Source organism: Chelonia mydas, chromosome 1 (assembly GCF_015237465.2).
Source record: "Chelonia mydas isolate rCheMyd1 chromosome 1, rCheMyd1.pri.v2, whole genome shotgun sequence".
NCBI classification, from domain to species: Eukaryota; Metazoa; Chordata; order Testudines; family Cheloniidae; genus Chelonia; species Chelonia mydas.
The window spans coordinates 134,424,722-134,442,842 of record NC_057849.1 but is presented as its reverse complement, the minus strand read 5'-3'; the positions used below and the strand labels follow the sequence as shown (position 1 = coordinate 134,442,842).

The window sequence follows — 18,121 nt, the reverse complement described above, 5'->3', positions numbered from 1 at the left end:
TTTTCATTTTGAAATTTTCACTTATTTATATTTCAAAAAGGTTTAAAAATGTAAAGAGTAAAATCAGAAATGTTTTGAAATTATTGAAACACAATGTTTCGATTGACCCAATCAAAGTTTTTTTTCATATTATCAGTTCACAAACATTTTTGAGATTTTAAGTTCTCGTCTTGGTCTGGCTTGAGAAGAAATTTCAAAATCTCAAACTTTCACAAGATGAAGAGACCATTTCCCGTCCAGCTCTGTAGTCAAAGTCACTGTGAGCCATTCCACTGACTTCAGGGAGTGCTGGATCAGAGCCAATATTATTCACTCACTCACAAGAATGATGTGAACACTTATCAGGGTTTGCACAGTGCTTTGAAGATATGGTAGGCGATGTATGTGCTAAGTATTATTAAATGGATAGTGTCAGGTCAAATTTTTATCCAGAATTTAAGGTTTTGTAAAAACTATTATTTACAAAATCTAAAACCCATGGAAATGTTACCATGGCTATTTTTTAATTCCAGTGAGAAGAGTTTTCTTAACCATACATTCCTCTCTTCTGTTTGTAAAGCAAACATCACAACATTAAATGAAGTCATGAAAACTTGAAAGTGAAAATGACTAAAATTGAGTGTAAGTGAAAGTGACTAGTTTATTTTCAGTGACCACTGTGAGAAATATGCAAAATCAACAAGCAGTAGCAGGTAAAATAGTTATGTCAAGTTCTTCCACTTTTCATAATCTAAAGTGTTGTTTGCCAATGAGTAGGAAAATTAGAAAATGATTTTTTTTTACTTTTAAGACTTTCGAGAGGAAGCAGTGCAATTTAGTGGTGTAATACCATACCCAGAGTATTAAACTGATCTAGAGCTCTTAATACATACCGGGGAACCTCTTCAATAAAGGGTTGCACAATTGCACCCTGGAGAGCCTTTGTCACTCTGAAGCACATTTCCCTTATATACCCAAACATTGATACAAGGGGATTTATTTACCTTCATTCTTTTCTCACACTGCTGAATACTGACTTACCTGTATATTTTCCTTCATAATTGGCTTTTTTCCTGTGCCAGTGTCCCTAGCGACTCACAGAATTCACTCTCTCTTTGACAGAGGGACTGTGATGTCACATACATTGTATTAGTGTCTCAACTATATTAGTCCAGTCTGTTCTTCAGAGTAAAAAATTGTGGAGGGGAAGAAATTAGTTAAGAACGTCTGTGACAACACTGGGTAAGGTCATTTGTGGCTTTTTTGAGGATTGGGATGAGCATGAAGTGTTTTCCAGCTCAGAAAACCTGCTTCCATGCTGAAGACACTAGTGCAGCTTTGTATAGATTCACTGGCAATCGTCCAATGGTGGGAAAGCTAGTGACTAATCTACCCGAGTGCTCTCACTGTTGCCAGCACCTATAAAGCTGCACCAGTGCTAGAATAACAGTGAGAGAATTTCTGAAAATCCAGAGTCTTTTCAAGTCTTCTGCTGAAAAGATGCCACAGTTGGGAAGTGAAATGAATGGAGTAAGAGGGATTTTAGAAGGCTATCATGTGAATTTGTGAGATACCTTTGTGTAGGATTGGAAAACAAGTGATACAGTGATTTCACTATTTAATTTTAGATCTACTGTTTTTGCAGTCTGTGATCATCATTATCATCATGGCAGATCCCAACAGGACATAGCCTCCTTGCAGTTCGAGCACCACCCAGATTGATGTCTAGTTATGTCTGCCATGCGCAATCTTACCATGCCACTGAAGCTTCTGGTGATCGCATGATCGCCAGACATGTAGCAGCATTTGTTGGTAAACACACTTCCTAATTCAGGAGTCCTCTATCCTAATATAAGACTGTACCAAGAAAGCTGCTGACAGAGGTGGCTGGTGGATTTGGCTCTGGATATCCTCATTGCTGATCTTGTCCTGCCGCTTAGTATGGAGTAGCTGACAAAGATAGCGAGAATCAAAACTACCAACCCACCACTCTTCATCCTTCCTCAGCACCCACATTTTACGGCTGTTCAGTAGAGCGGATGTAACTGTAGTCCTATAGAGCCACAGCTCATAGCAAGTTCAATGTCATGACGGCCCAACAGAGGCTGCAGAAGGGCCCGGGACATGGTGGTGGCTGCTGCTGATATATGAATGTCTGCAGTTTTTGAGCATCCTCCAGCACTGTCTATGATGTTGCCCATGTATTTGGCAGTTGCCACCTCCTCAGTGTCCTAACCACACAGGTTAATACTTGACTGGTTGTAATCTGGAGCTGGAGGCTGCTTGATGGTAACGGCCAGGAACTTAATTTTGTCTGAATTGATAACCAGACCAATGCACTCTGTTTCTTGCCCAAGCAGATCAGCCATCAGCTGTAGTGATTCACCAAACTGAGCCAACATGACAATTTCATTGGTATATTTGAGGTCTCAAAGGAAAATGGTGTTCTGTTCAATGCCTACTGCCTCCTCAAGCTTGTCCATCAGCCAGTCAGTGCTGATATTGAACAATGAAGGTGACTCAATGCAGCCTTCCCGAACTCGAACGTAGTTTTCTGTTCCATTGTAGAGCTCTTCAATCAATGACACTATCTTCCCAGAGATGCCAAGTCACCTCATCGGCTTTCACAAGCTTGCTCATTGCACTGAATCCAAGGCCTGATGGAAGTCTATAAACAGTAATGTGCCCAGCTTATTAAATTCAGCCATCTTCTTAAAAAGCTGTCTCAAGGGAAAGATCTGGTCGATAGTGGACTGATCAGGTCCAGAGCCACACTAAATATCCCGGCCTCTACCATGAAGTGTATCATTGATTTGAAACATTAATATGGATGATAATAACAACAGCGTAATACCTCCATGGTTGCTACATTCGCCCTTATTGTCCTTTTCTGAACAGAGGCAGAATAACTCATTTCTTCCAGTCATCTCAGATGATAAGAGTGCACCAGATGGTCTGGAAGAGCCTGTGTAGCCATGGTACAACAATACTCTCACCTGTCTTCAGCACCTCAGGGTTGACATTACAAACCCCTTGTGGCTTCCCACATTTCAACTTATGGACTGTGATCCATGTCTCTTCTTGGTTGAAAAAAGATGGTAGTACCGGAACTTCCTGACCCGCTTCAATCAGAAGATGCACAGTAGGTGGTGGACTGCTGAGGAGTGTCTTGAAATGAGCTTCCCATTGATACAACTCATCTTGCAAACTTGGACTGACTCTTCACTTGGCAAGCTGGTGCCACCCTCCCCTACAAACATTGCAAAGTTGAATAGAGGATGTGAAGGTTTTGCCTGGGGACAGCCTGATCTAAACAGGCTGCGTGAGTGGACCACCAGCACAATGACATGATGACGTTTTGCAACTTACACATAGGGTCAAATGCTGTCTTCAGCTGTGAAGATGGACTTACGCATACAAATTCAGCAGTGGATTATTTTGAGCTACAACAGGAGCATATTGCAAATCTAAAAGAACACTCTGTCCCTAAGCTTAGTATAGAAATGGAGAATTTAAAGCCCCAAATATCCAGAATGTTATACACTATATTGCTGTTTCCCAGATACTGTACATACAATCACTATCAGAGAAATTCCATTATGGTGTCTTATGTCATCTTTCTCATTTTTATTCTAATAATAAGTGTGTCTTTTGGCCTGCCCATGTTTCCAGTGAAATCAATAGTAAAACTCATATTGAGTTTACTGGGGAAAGGACTGGGGCAGTAGAAGTTTTAGCAGAACTTTTAAGCCTGGGAACATAGTGCAGAGAGAGAGGTCGTTGGCAGAATGAAACAACACCTTCCTGAAATAACAGGATTATAATAATGCTAATTAAGTGCTGTGTTGCAGCTACCTGTTCTCAAGACTCTATGCTTAACCCATTTTTCCATATGTTTCTATTTATGGAGAAAGCTGTTGAGCTTACAATAGAAGTTTATATATCGAGTTTTTCCAGGCTAATGACAGACTGATAAACAGGGCCCAACTATCTGCGTGTTCTGGGCCTCAAGCCCAGAGAGTTGGGAAGATGTAGATTGTTACAGTTATTCTCTGCAGTAGTACAGTAGTACACCTATTAGATGTGTTCTTTAAATTTAGAAAAAAATAAGGACTTGGAAGGAAAATCCAGAAAGTATTTCAGAGGGGCATGTACTTAGACTATGCTTTCTTACTGCTATAACAAGTCTCCACATAGATGAGAACTACATAATAATAGCTTGTATATACCACTTTTAGATTTCCAAGGACTTTCCAAAATAGGGAAACTGAGGTATAGAGCAGTGAAGTAACTTACCCAAGGTCATACAGCAAGTTAGTGGCAGAACCAGGACTAGAATCTTGGTCTTTTGAGTCTGTGACCTGCCTTAACTACTGTATCAAGCAGCTTTTTGCACAGCACACATTTGAGGGCGGGGCGGCAATGTAAATGTATTCATTCTTTGGGATTTTTAAAAGAATTTTTTTTTGGGGGGTGGGGGCGTGTTTTCTTTTGGAAAACTTAACAGGTTGCCTGATTCTTCCACTACAAGGATACAAGTAACTCTTATCAACGTCACTAGCACTACTTCTGACCTGTGCCAGATGTAACTGTAGACCAGAAAAAGTTGCGCTGTGTTCATTTGTTTGTTGGTAATTATTGAATTTAAATATAATTATTTGCAGAATCCTTGTTTCTGCAACATTACCATTGCAAAGCGAAAACCAACCAGAAAAAAGATCTAAAAATGTGAAGGTTAATATTTCAGTAGCAATGTTAACTTGGCTTCATTGCACAAAGCCAAATATAGGACAACACATAGTGGATATTAACCACTATACTTACGAATCTGATCATTAATTGAAAATCATATAAACCTTTTTAACTCACCCTAATGACTGGGAAACCCATGCAAATTATTGAATTTTGGACGTTACCAAGTATGTGAATGAGTAAGACCTAATACAATCACCAGTGAGAATACTATATATCTCAAATGAGAAACCACAGCTTCTATTAAATTTAATGATTTCCTCCAATAACATTAAAAGAAAGATTATTACAGAACAAGAACGGCATCCTTACATTTAATTACTCTCCTCTGTGGCTTGCATGGTGAGGGTGTGACTATCAATCAAGCGCAGTTAATAATAGAAGGAGGCTTCTAAACTAAAATATGTGGTAAAAATCTTATACCAAATGACAGAAATTGATGCAGGAGATGGTTGGTATGGATTATAGGGAAAATATTTACTCAGGGTAAATTCAGCATTTCATCTTACAGAAGAGAAATGAAGAAAGTTAGCAAGGAACTCCTTGGAGAAATTAATGGGCCAAATCCTCAGATGGTATAAATTGCTGAAATGACACCAGCCAAGGATCTGGCCCCAGGTGTTTAGAAGAATTGCACAAAGAAAAAGGGTCCAATACAATAGTAAACTGTTACAGCAGGTAAGGAAAATGTGTTACTGATAGAGAAAACTGAGAAAGCTCTGAGGCTAATACAGAATTACTGTGAGGAAAGTAATAAAAGTGGATACGATTCTGGAATTTACATTTCAGAGCCAGGAAAGAAAATCCATAAATATATCTTATGAAAGAAAAAAGAAGGCAGACTTAAGTGCTTTTCCATCCAAGGAGATTTGCATGGAATTTGTGGTATTTTCTCAGAGACTTTATGCAGCCAAAACAAAAGGTGGAGAAAAGACATACTGAAAATGATTTAAAACAGGCAAACATGCCTAAAATCTGAGGGCACTGGCAGGAAAGTTTGGAAGACCTCATTTCAATTTGGGGGAAAGGGACATGCAGTTAAAATGTCTACAATCAGATGAAGTAAAAGATCCCGAGGGACTATTTTGTGAATTCCGTAATTAGTCAGTGGCCTGTCTGGTCATGCAGTAAAGCTATTTAAAACATTTCTACAAAGATGGAGTCTCCCAGATTGTATATAAGAGGAAGGGAAAAATAAATCCAGAGTGTATATAAAGTACTGTGATGTGCCAAATTCTTTGTGCCACCCACAAGTGTTAGAACTGCTCAGTTTTATACAGACAAGGTGGGGTGAGGTAACATCTTTTATTCTGCCTGAAGAAGAGTTCTCTGTGGCTCAAAAGTTTCTCTCTCTCTCCAACAGAAGTTGATCCAATAAAAGATATTGTCCCTCATCCACCTGGTCTCTCTAATATTCTGGGACCAACATGGCTACAATACCACTGCAAAAAACAATTTTACAGAAGCCTAAATCAAAATGGGGGATAAAAATGTGCCCCATAAGGGACACATGGGAAATTTTTCCAAAATGAATCATGTTGGAGAATTTTGAACAGGTTTTCCTGGCTATTTTCAGTGACCTTTCTGCCCTCTTTCTGTGCCAGAGTTCCACATAAATAACAAGAGAAACTAGATAACTTATACAGGGGAAATAGTAAAAGTGACCACAGAAAATGAAACAATAGGAAAAAATATCTAATTGTTTCCAGTTATAGTAATCTGAGGGATTACTTATAATGATAGTAGATACAAAATTTTCAGATGAAAATATGAGCTTTTAAATTGCTGGTGTCCCTTTAAACTGAAATAAATCTGTATAATTACGAGACCCACTGTGGAGCGTATCGTGGAGAATGGAGCATACAGTATCAGTATAATTCCATGCAGTGTTAAATATGAGTACATTAACATTATGTATGCTTACCTTTAATATTGTTTGATTATATTTCAGGGTAGACATCTTGTATTTACATGCTGTCTGGCAATCTGTTTGTTGGTAAGTTTCCCATTAAATTTTATTTCAGTTGTTCATAGGGAGGATTCAACTTATTAAAAATTACTGTTCTGCAGGAAAAAAGGAAGATCAGACCTACAAATAATTTAGATCCCATACTTAAAAAATTGAAAATAACAAAGGTATGTGGTTTAGTGCAGTGATCTGTTAGTGCAATCGTTTATACAGTGTACTTCCACTGGGTATCAATACATGTGCCATTGATACCATCAGGTTTTAATAAAAAGTATCCCAAAGAACATATTTACATTATACATTTTCTATATATTTTTTTCAGATCTGTTTGACAACATAACAAAACTGATTATGGCCCCTGTTGGGCAAACTGTTCTATGTAGGCTGATTCCTATGCCTTCACAGAGTCCTCATGGGGCTCCACACAGGTGCAGGCATCCACCCTTATAAGGCAACTTGTGTGCTGTGCTCATTAAAATGGGCTTTAGAGCAAAATGACATAGACATTGCCTCAAGCAAATCAAGGAATATGACTAGTGTAACGTTCCATCTCTTTAATGTTTTTTAAACAAAGACTAGTCAGTTAATAATAATCTCTAGCTCTTATATATAGTGGTTTTCATTAGTAGCTTTCAAAGCATTTTACAAATGGGGAAACTGAGGCACAGAGTGCTGACATGACTTGCCCAAGGTCACTTAGCAAGCCAATGGCAGAGCTAGGAAGAGAACCCAGTTTTCCTGAGTCCTAGCCCACTGATCTGTACACTAAGCCATGCTGCCTCCCATAAGTGGGCCCTCTCTCCTTCAATCATTTGTGAGTGGAGCCAGCTGCTGGCTCCCATATGCTTCTAGGCCAACTTGGTCTGGGGAGAGCAGGTCACTGTTCCTAGCTCTGGGTCTCTCAGACACACTCCTGGGTAAAGAACCTTTGCCTGACACCCTTCCATGGGCCATGGGGCTCTACAACCCGGCCACAGTAAACCACCAAATCGCTGCCTCAACCCTTCCAAGCCCCCGGTTCCTTATTCACCGTGCCTCAGAGTTTCACCTAGCTGTGGGCATGCTGACCTTCTTTCAGAGACAACGTAGCAGGCAAGCAAGGGATACAGGCTTAGCAAAGGAATTTCTTAATCACAATCACTTTTAGGTAATGTGACAGGGCAAGGCCAGATGGCTATAGAAAAGTAGTGGGAGATAGATATATTAGCTCCAGGCTAAACAAATCCCTGGTACCAGGTTAAGTGAAATGGCAGCTGCTCCAGGTCAATTAAGACACCTGGGGCCAATTAAGAACTTTCCAGAAGGCAGGGAGAAGGCTAGGTTGATTGGGACACCTGAAGCCAATCAGGGGCTGACTGAAAGTAGTTAAAAGCCGCCCAGTCAGTCAGGTGGGGGTGCATGTCAGGAGCTGTGGGAGGAAGTTGCGCTGTTGGAGAGACTGAGTAGTACACACCATATCAGGCACAAGGAAGGAGGCCCTGAGGTAAGGGTGAAGTGGAGCTTGAGGAAGTGAGGGCTGCTATGGGGGAAGTAGCCCAGGGAATTGTACATGTCATGTTTCTAAATGGTCAGCTACCATAGCTGATACTATTAGGGTCCCTGGGCTGGACCCCGGAGTAGAGGGTGGGCCCAGGCTTCCCCGCCTACCTTTGCCCCTTGATTAATCACTGAGACTGGGAGACAACAGAGACTGTGCAAGGAAGGATAGCTTCTCCTCACCTCCCTTGCTGGCTTATGATGAAAATGGCTCAGTAGACTGTGACCCTTCTTCCTAGAGAGAGAAGGGTTACGTGGAGGGTCACAGTGAGCCTCTGAGGCCAGCGAAATCCGTCAGGAAACACGGGACCCACAGAGACAAGGACAGAGCTTTGTCACAGTAATCACTGTAGAGTTACGGATCTTTGCAACATAACAAACAGTCCTGAAACACAGCCTGTTTTAGACTGTTCTCAGTATTTCTGAGGTCGGGTCAGCATTTCAGACTGGGCAGACTCTCCTGTCTTTTCTGTCTCCAGCCCAGTCTTCTGGCATGTGGAGGTGGACATCCCCCTTCTCATACAACAGTGACCCCTTAAATACACCTTCTGAAGCTGTTTTGCAATGTGCTTTTGATGAGTATAACTATTAACAGTAGGCTAACTTTTGTCTTTGCCCCAGGCCTATGGAAGGGGCAGCACGTAGTTACACTGCGCCAGGAGCAGACCAGGAGCCAGATTGAATGAGTGTCCCAATCTGGTTCCTGGCTGCCCCTCCTGCTCAGGGGACAAGGGGAGGTATCCATGTCAGCCCTCTACCCGGCACAGGTTACTTACCCCTGTGTGCCAGCTCAGCTGTGCTTGCTGGTGCAACATGTGGATGGAATCAAGGTCCCTCCCATTCCATGCTCCTGCCCACATGTGCAAGAATGGAAGTAGCATCACGGAGACAGCTGTCTCCTGTGTTGTAACCTTCCAGATGTGTTGCTCATGCAGGGGTGTGCGGGAGTGTCTTACATCACCTCCTCACTCCGTTGTGCAGGTGTGCTTAGGGCAAGGCACAACCTTGCTCTGTGTTGGCAACCAATAGAAAAAGAATAAGACTTGGTAGCAGTATAAAGTTTGATTGCATGTCCGGCGGTGTTTCTAGCTGAATATTTGCATTCAGTTGGTTTGGGTAATATACCTTATAATACTAGCAATTGCGGACTCTTTTCATTCTTAGCTCCAGAAAAAAAAGAAATAAACCCATTGGGGAATACATAAACAGTAGCTGAGATAGTCACACTCTAAAAATATTACAATGTACATGTAGAACCTGGTTTTTCAGGTTGCTTTTCCTTTCCTTTTACAAATGTTCAGACAGCCAAATCTAACAACACTTGCAGCAGAACTATTTTCAGTGGGGCTTTTCTGAACAGCACTGTTAGATTTAGCATTCTTGGCCAAAGTGAGTGATGGAAAATATTTATCTGATTTGGCTGTATTTATAACTGACAGCCATTTTAAAAACTTTTTTTTTCTCTTGAAACTTCCTTTTTTAATTAAAGAAAAATAATGATATTGATAAAATACTAGAGAAATCACCTGTGAACATAGGCACTATCCTCTTTCCTGCTACTCGGCAGCCCTTTTGCAAACATTTTACACCTAGTCTTTTTTTGCAATATTGACTAAATTTTGTAACATCTTACATTTATTTTCCAAGGACCTACCATTCAACTATGAAGCCAGAAATTGCTAGAACGGGAACAAAACGTTTGGATTACATCTATATCTGTACCTCATTTTAAGTGATCCTTCAAATCACAACTTTATGGCTCCCATCCATGCACTATTAAAATGAGTGGGAAGGAGCAATAATCCCATATAAAGTCCGACGTGCAGTTCCTTGGCAGACTTGTGCTAGTCAAGTCTAAATTCTGATTCCCTGGAAGAACAGTAGAAGAGAAATCACTTAGGAAGCTATAAGGTCATTCTTAAAAGGATGCCGATGCTATGTTCAGAATATGGGCCACTTTAGACTTTATTTTATTGCTTTGCAAAGTCCAATTCAGTTTTCAAAATGAATGCTTCGGTGTTCTTTCTGTGTATAAGGAACAAATTCATTCCAGCAGTCTAGCACTCCTTGAATATCAGACTACGGTGTGCACACAAAGGAACACAGATGAGTATATTCACTATCCTTGTACAGCTGCCCTTTCAGCGATGCTTGATAGCTTTTAAGGAATCTTAGCTCTGTCCTTCCACGTGACACATGGCGACGCATCCTTTTCCAATTTCTTCATGATTTTGTACCAGTTAACCAAGCCTACAAGAATTACATTAATCCCAATATACAAATGTTTGTCTGAAAAAGGTTCAGTACAATTTCATTTGTCCATTTTTAAAGCCCTCCCCATGTTGAAGGGCTTAGAAATGTCAGTACAAGAAAATAAAGTCATTTCTTACTCCTACCATAATTCAAGGTGTTAGTTTTGTAAATTATTCCCACTCTGAAGCCTACAACTAACTCAGAAGTCCACAAATCAGGTAGGGACAAGAGTTTGGGATTAGGGTAGGGGTGGGGGAAGTCTTCATATCAACCAGAAAAGCCAGATCACATCCTGCGTATCTGTGACTAACAGTCTTTCAAGGTGAAAAGGGCCCATGTAAGGTCCTATTCACCACTTAGGCCTCACTTGCACCTTTAATATTGGTCTTAAGAGGGATCTAAGTGCAGGGGTGAAAGTAAAGCCAAAGACTTACCAGTATGGGGGCCGGCTCCAGCCCCCGGAACGGGTAGGGCCTCAGGCGGAACGGGTGGGGCTGGGGGTCAGTGACCCCTGCCAGCCCTTCCACGCTGCCTGGCCCGCACTGCCCAGGGCTCTAGCGGCGATTTAAAGAGCCCAGGGCTCTGGCCGCTGCTGTAGTAGCAACAGTGGCGGCCGGAGCCCTGGGCCCTTTTAAATTGCTAGCCCCGGGGCAGCTGCTCCTTTTGCGCTCCCCCCTCCCGCTGCCCCCTCCATTGGTGGCTCTGTCAGTAGGGACCCAGCAGGCACAAAAGGGGCAGCAACGTTAAAGCACTGCCATGGCAGCGCTTTAAAGTCAGCTGGGTACAGGCCGGTACTGGCAGCCACTTTTTACTGGTACACCATAACAGCCCGTACTGGCTTATTTTCATCCCTGCCTAAGTGGTAGGTAGGGCCTTGTGAGGGACTGCCACACTGGGGGTGAAATGCACTCTTAAAATCAATAAAAATCCTATTTGAATATGCACCAAAAAGCTTTCATAGGAATATGACTATTAAAATTCCAGGCACTCCCCTCCTCCCTGTCTCTTTTTTTATCCTTTTTATTAACAAGCGTGTTAACACTAGTGCAGTTCTCAATATTTTCTATCCAGAAACACCATGTTACAACAGAAAAATGGTTAGGAGCTCTTCTCTCTCCCCTTGCCTGTAGCCATAAAGAAAAGGAGGGCAGCCATCACCTCCCAGACCTGTTTACAATCCCTAGGTTGAGAACTCACGTATTAGTGTATCAGATGCATTCATCTCCATCACACTTCTTCTCTCAGCTGGATAGTACTCTAATTCCTATGGCCATGGTTTATCAGAGGATGCACATTATAGACTTGACAGAGGGGGAGAAATGGCCTTTGTTCTTCTGCTGCAGAAAGGAAATGAAAAGTAAAAGACAACTGGGGTGGACAGTGAGTATGTGTGAAAGACAGAGTGGGAGTGTTAGAGGAAGATGAATGAAAGAAAAGCATGCATGTTCTTAAATAAAATAGCTCTCAGCAGAAGGGATGACTAATTATTTCATAATTTGCAGCTTTGATCGTGTCATGCATTGTCTTTTTACATATCTGGTCTATTCAAAGGATCTGATGATGCCCAACAGAAAATAGAACCCCATCACACAGCGGTATTGGATGATGGTGACTGTGTTCAGTTAGAAAACAAGGTAATCCTTATCCTGTTCTCATGCTTGGAGTTTGTAACTCAATTCTGTAAAAGATTTTGGATGGGAATTATTAACATTATTTCTTTGATTGGTATTTCCATCAAATCCCCCCCCTCTCCCCGCCCAAGTCTTTTACTGCACAAAATGTGACAACATACCATAAGAAATGTTAGGGCCAGGAAGAGGCCAGGCATCCCAGAATGCATGTCCTTTTCATAACTGGTCTTAAAACTGTTTTCTTATTTTTTCACCGTACACATCAATTCCCCCCTTGCGCTGGAAACACATCTAGATTAGGGGTGAAATCCTAACTGGGGAGCTTTGCCATTGACTTCAGTGAGGCCAGGATTTCACCCTAGGTGTTTGTTTCAGCTCCTTTATAATCCCTTTCATAATTCTGAAAATTCTAACTGGGTCAAAGTGAAGTGTCCCCTTTCACAAGAAAGGCAAAGCTCAATTTCATTAACCCTAAAAAAACAGAGAATCATAAAATCATAGAAGATTAGGGTTGGAAGAGGCCTCAGGAGGTCATCTAGTCCAACCCCCTGCTCAAAGCAGGACCAACCCCAAGTAAATCATCCCAGCCAGGGCTTTGTCAAGACAGGTCTTAAAAACCTCTAAGGATGCACATTCCACCACCTCCCTAAGTAACCCATTTCAGTGCTTTACCACCCTTCCAGTGAAATAGTTTTTCCTAATATGCAACCTAGACCTTCCCCGCTGCAACTTGAGACCACTGCTTCTTGTTCTGTCATCTGCCACCACTGAGAACATCCTAGCTCCCTCCTCTTTGGAACCCCTCTTCAGGTAGTTGAAGGCTGCTATCAAATCCCCCCTCACTCTTCTCTTCTGCAGACTAAATAAACCCAGTTCCCTCGGCCTCTCCTCACAAGTCATGTGCCCGAGCCCCCTCATCATTTTTGTTGCCCTCTGCTGTACTCTCTCCAATTTGTCCACATCCTTTCTGTAGTGGGGGCCACAAAACTGGATGCAGTACTCCAGATGTGGCCTCACCAGTGCTGAATAGAGGGGAATAATCACTTTCCTCGATCTGCTGGCAATGCTCCTACTAATGCAGCCCAATATGTCGTTAGTCTTCTTGGCAACAAGGGCACACTGTTAACTCATATCCACCATCTCATCCACTGTAATCTCCAGGTCTTTTTCTGCAGAACTGCACTTAGCCAGTTGGTCCCCAGCCTGTAGCAGTGCATGAGATTCTTCCATCCTAAGTGCAGGACTCTGCACTTGTCCTTGTTGAACCTCATCAGATTTCTTTTGGCCCAGTCCTCCAATTTGTCTAGGTCACTCTGGACCCTATCCCTACCTTCGAGCATATCTACCTCTCCCCCACAGTTTAGTGTCATCCCCGAACTTGCTGAGGGTGCAATCCGTCCCATTATCCAGATCATTAATGAAGATGTTTAAGTGCTTCAAAATGAATTCCTTGAGGACCTGCTCCTAACGTGAATCTCAATCAGCCCCATCTATACCCTATTGAGATCATCCTGCCTTCTTGCTGTGTTCTGACTCCACCTTGGGTTCGGTTCTACTCCTCACTCACACTGAGAAGAATCATGGTGTGGGCAGTGTGTGTGGCAGAGACACACGGAATCCAGAGTTGCTTGTGCTCAGACACAGGCTGGTGCGTGAGTGAAAGCTCTCTCTCTGCTTAGAGGGGACCTTCTTCTAGAACTCAAGGACAGGAATTTTGAAGGAGATAGATTTATTTATGCATTCACATGTATTCACTCCATTGGTCCCAGGCCCTAAGTGCATTGCAAGGTGTAAATAAAACAACATGGTGTTGGTCATGAAAAGGGGCAGAGTGACAGCCTTGGAGATTGAGGTTCTCAATAGATTCACAAAACACATCCAGCATGAGTAGCACTAGCTTCCCTGTGCCACCACAATGTCTGAAGGCAGTCCCGGAGGGAGTACCTCAAGGGGTCAGAGGAAGGGAATCATGGGTACCTATCCAGACTAAAAATAGGTTTGTGTTGTGTATAAGGGCAATGGACTCAAGGGAGAATGAAAGGAGAACTCATTCTCCATGTCTATTTAGTACTCATTCTTTCACTGAGGAACTCATTCTTTCCTGACAGGGCTGCCAACTGGTGACACTGTTTTCTGTGTCCAAGATTCATGTCTACTAAGGACGTGGATTTAAGGTTACCTGCTTTTTCATATAGGCCACTGACCAGCCACCGGATGATGGTGACTAGCAATTAGTCACCTAGGCTTCAATGCCATCAGCACAATATAAATGTCTAGACAGAGAGCACTGGATTTGAACTGGTAACCCAGATGTTAACAGCACATTACCAATCCCTGTGAATCAGCCAGTCCTTTTGGAGTGATTTTTTTAATAGGAAATGCAATGTGAGGGTTTAACTGGAATCTTTAGTAAACATTATTGATGGTTACAAGATCAAATAAAGATCAGGAATGTGCTAAATGAAATCTTAAAATAGTTTTTATATGTCTTAAAAGTACAAAAAAATCATCCTATTAGAGCCAGATATGAAATTTAAATATACACTCTGTATAACACATTGACTTCTATATAAACAACCACAGGGGATAGACCATTGCTGATGTCAGGGAATTGATTTACCCTTTTATTGACCTGAGATTTGTAAATGTTAAAATCCAGTAAATGTTAGTGTAAATAACCAATATTTCATCCCCAAACTTCCACTTGTATCCTATGGGTTTTCCTTTCAAGTTAGTGTGTTATTGTAATAGATGATCCTGGAATGGAGATGAGGCCTGATAGGGCCATGATAACTCTCACGGCTTTGCTGTCATATACCATTCCATCTATACTTTCATAGTTTATACTCCCAAGTGAATTATGATCCTTCTATTCACTCTGAAGCCATTATTGCACATGCCTATACTGCACTGAGGAATAAGGATATGTCTGTAGAGGGTATCTTAGGATCAGCAATAGGCAAAACGTTTCAGAAAAATAAATGTCATCCCGTCCTAATTTCTGCCTGCTGTCTATATAGCCAACTCAAAGCCCGTAGTTTAGCTTAGTTCGCCCATAGCTCCCTACCTGTTATCTCCATTATACCTACTATCTTTCTTTGAGAAGATTACATTATGGAGTATGGAGGGAGGTTGTCTTTATTCCAGAGCCTCCATGCTGAGCCAGGCCATCTGCTCTGTTGAGCTCTTACTCAGGCCCATATCTGCAAAGGTACTTAGGCACCTAACTCCTTTTTTTAGGCACCACTCTGATCCACAAAACTCCCACCCAGCAGCTGCCTAACTCTGCAGGTGCCTAAACTTGCTCAATGCCTAAGTTTTTGTGGTAAAAGTTCCCTAGGGGCCTATGTTTGATTCTGGGCGTAGGCACTGCTGTCTCTACTCTAGGTTCCTGGGCACCTATCTCCTGCTTAAGCCCTAAAGCAACCCATGAACTGGAGGAAGATAGGCACGCCTTTGCCTAACTAACCTGTGGGGCCAGATCTAGTAGGTCAGCTCAGAGGCCAACTAACTCCACACAGAATGGCCTGGCAGAGGGGGAGCTCATTTATAAACTTTACCCCGTGGTGAGAGCACTCATGTGGGATGGGGGAGACCACAAGTTCAGGTCCCCCTCTGCCTCCGAGGGAGAAGGGATTTGTACAGGGATCTGCTGCCTCGAACCACTAGGCAATAGACTCATTCTTACTCTCTGGCTCCATTAATATGTAATTATTCAATTAAAGTGGAATAGATGCAATAGGAGAGATTCAGGGAAACCCACATCAGAATACCATGTAGCCTAGCGGTTAGGGCACTCTCTTGAGAGATGACAGACTCCTGTTCTCCTCATCAGGCAGGGGCAGGGGGATTGAACCATCTCCTCCTTCTCCACTCCCTGGCTGTTCTGGGTGGAGTTAGGCAGCCTCTGAGCACACCTACTGGATAGGCCCCGCATGTTCGTTAGGTGGAGGAGTGCCTGTCTTCCCTTGGCTCATGGTTCACAAGGAGAGATAAGCGCCTCTCTGCAGCCTGGACATAGGCACTTAACTCTGTGAGAGGGACAGGGCTTAGCACACCCCCCTCTCTTCCATCTGTCCCACTGGCTAGCTTAAGCTGCTCCCTGCCTAGTTTTCTGGCTTTGTGGTTCGCATTCTAAGGCACCTCTCTCTCCCCATTCATTGTGTAGGAAGCCTAGACAACTAACTCAGCTCTGTGGATCACAGTTTGCTCTGTGATTTTCTAAGTGCCTACGTCCCTTGGTGGATCCAGGCATCAGTTACTCAGTTCCTGCATTTTCAGCAAGGATGGAAGGGAGGATATAAAGGGAGAATAAAAGTGGCTTTAAGCCACCTTGCACTCCTTATATGGTAGGGCCAGGCAGAATCTTGTCTGGCCCCGGGTGTAAGTTAGGCTAAGGGCAGGTCCAGTTTACACTCTACTTATCATGGTCTCCTATGGGTGCTGGGAAGCAGAAAATTGTCATAGTATACCCAGGCCACACTCTTTCCTTCAGAGCCTGGGAATGGGCCTCAGGGAGCCATTTCTGCTCATTCTAAGGCCTCTTTATTCTCTGACAGAGCAATGTGACAGAACCTTTAGCAAAACTGAGAGACAACCCCTGGGACTTTGCCAGTATGGTTGCCAACTTGGTAATACTGTATTTAAAAACTGGACACTCCAGCACGAGTGCTGGATCCTCCCCTTTGCCACCCCTTCCCCCTGAGGCCCCACTCCTGCCCCGCCCCTTCCCCCCAGGCCTCACTCCTGCCCCGCCTCTTCCCCCAAGACCCCACTCCTGCCCTGTCCCTTCTCTCTGAGCCCCCCTCCCTTTGCTCGTCTTTCCCCCTCCCCACACTGCTCACTGCTTTTCCCCCCTGCCCCCCTCCCTGTGTGGGTCAGGAGGGACTTGCCTGTGGAGCCAGGGTTGGGAGCTGCTGCCACCTGATGCAGGTAGGAGGTGGTCCTGGCTGAGTAGAGGTTGTCGCAGGTGATGACTCAGCACCTCCCCTGCCCACAGTAACTGGACTTTGGGTGTCCAGTCAGTAGATCTGACCAGACACTGTCAGGTCCCCTTTCCGCTCAAAAACCAGGGACCTGACCACCCTATTTGCCAGTCAAATGGAAACAAGGTGTCAAGGTTCCTTCCCCACTCTGAACTCTTGGGTACAGATGTGGGGACCTGCATGAAAGACCCCCTAAGCTTATTCTTACCAGCTTAGGTTAAACACTGCCACTACCAAAGTGTTACACAAAGAACAGGAGAAGTGCCCACGTCTGGAAACGTCTCCCTCCAAAAATATCCCCCCAAGCACTACACCCCCTTTCCTGGGGAAGGCTTGATAAAAATCCTCACCAATTTGCATAGGTGAACACAGACCCAAACCCTTGGATCTTAAGAACAATGAAAAAGCAATCAGGTTCTTAAAAGAAGAATTTTAATTAAAGAAAAAGTAAAAGAATCACCTCTGTAAAATCAGGATGGTAAATACCTTACAGGGTAATGAGATTCAAAACAGAGAGAATCCCTCTAGGCAAAACCTTAAGTTACAAAAAGACACAAAAACAGGAATATACATTCCATTCAGCACAACTTATTTTATCAGCCATTTAAACAAAACAGAATCTAACGCATATCTAACTAGATTGCTTATTAGCCCTTTACAGGAGTTCTGACCTGCATTCCTGCTCTGGTCCCGGCAAAAGCATCACACAGAGAGAGCCTTTGTTTCTCCCCCCCACTCCAGCTTTGAAAGTATCTTGTCTCCTCATTGGTCATTTTGGTCAGGTGCCAGCGATGTTATCCTAGCTTCTTAACCCTTTACAGGTGAAAGGGTTTTTCCTCTGGCCAGGAGGGATTTAAAGGTGTTTACCCTTCCCTTTATATTTATAACACAAGGTATTTTGTGTCACTTATCACCAGAAATTTTATAGCACAAGAGCTCTGATTAAAACTCCAAAAATGCCAACATTTCACTTACTTTTTATGTAACTATGATTAGTTCACAGAGATGAGGGTTTT

At 42.9% G+C, this 18,121-nt stretch overlaps 1 protein-coding gene across 1 annotated transcript in view; it reads left to right on the top strand.

Annotated features, from left to right (window-relative positions):
- The window catches only part of PIR (pirin), a 62,202-nt gene that overhangs the window by 37,883 nt on the left and 6,198 nt on the right, over positions 1-18,121 (top strand). The window contains 2 exon segments of the mRNA XM_007070527.1: positions 6,688-6,727; positions 12,041-12,123. Coding sequence (XP_007070589.1) covers positions 6,688-6,727; positions 12,041-12,123 — 123 coding nt within the window.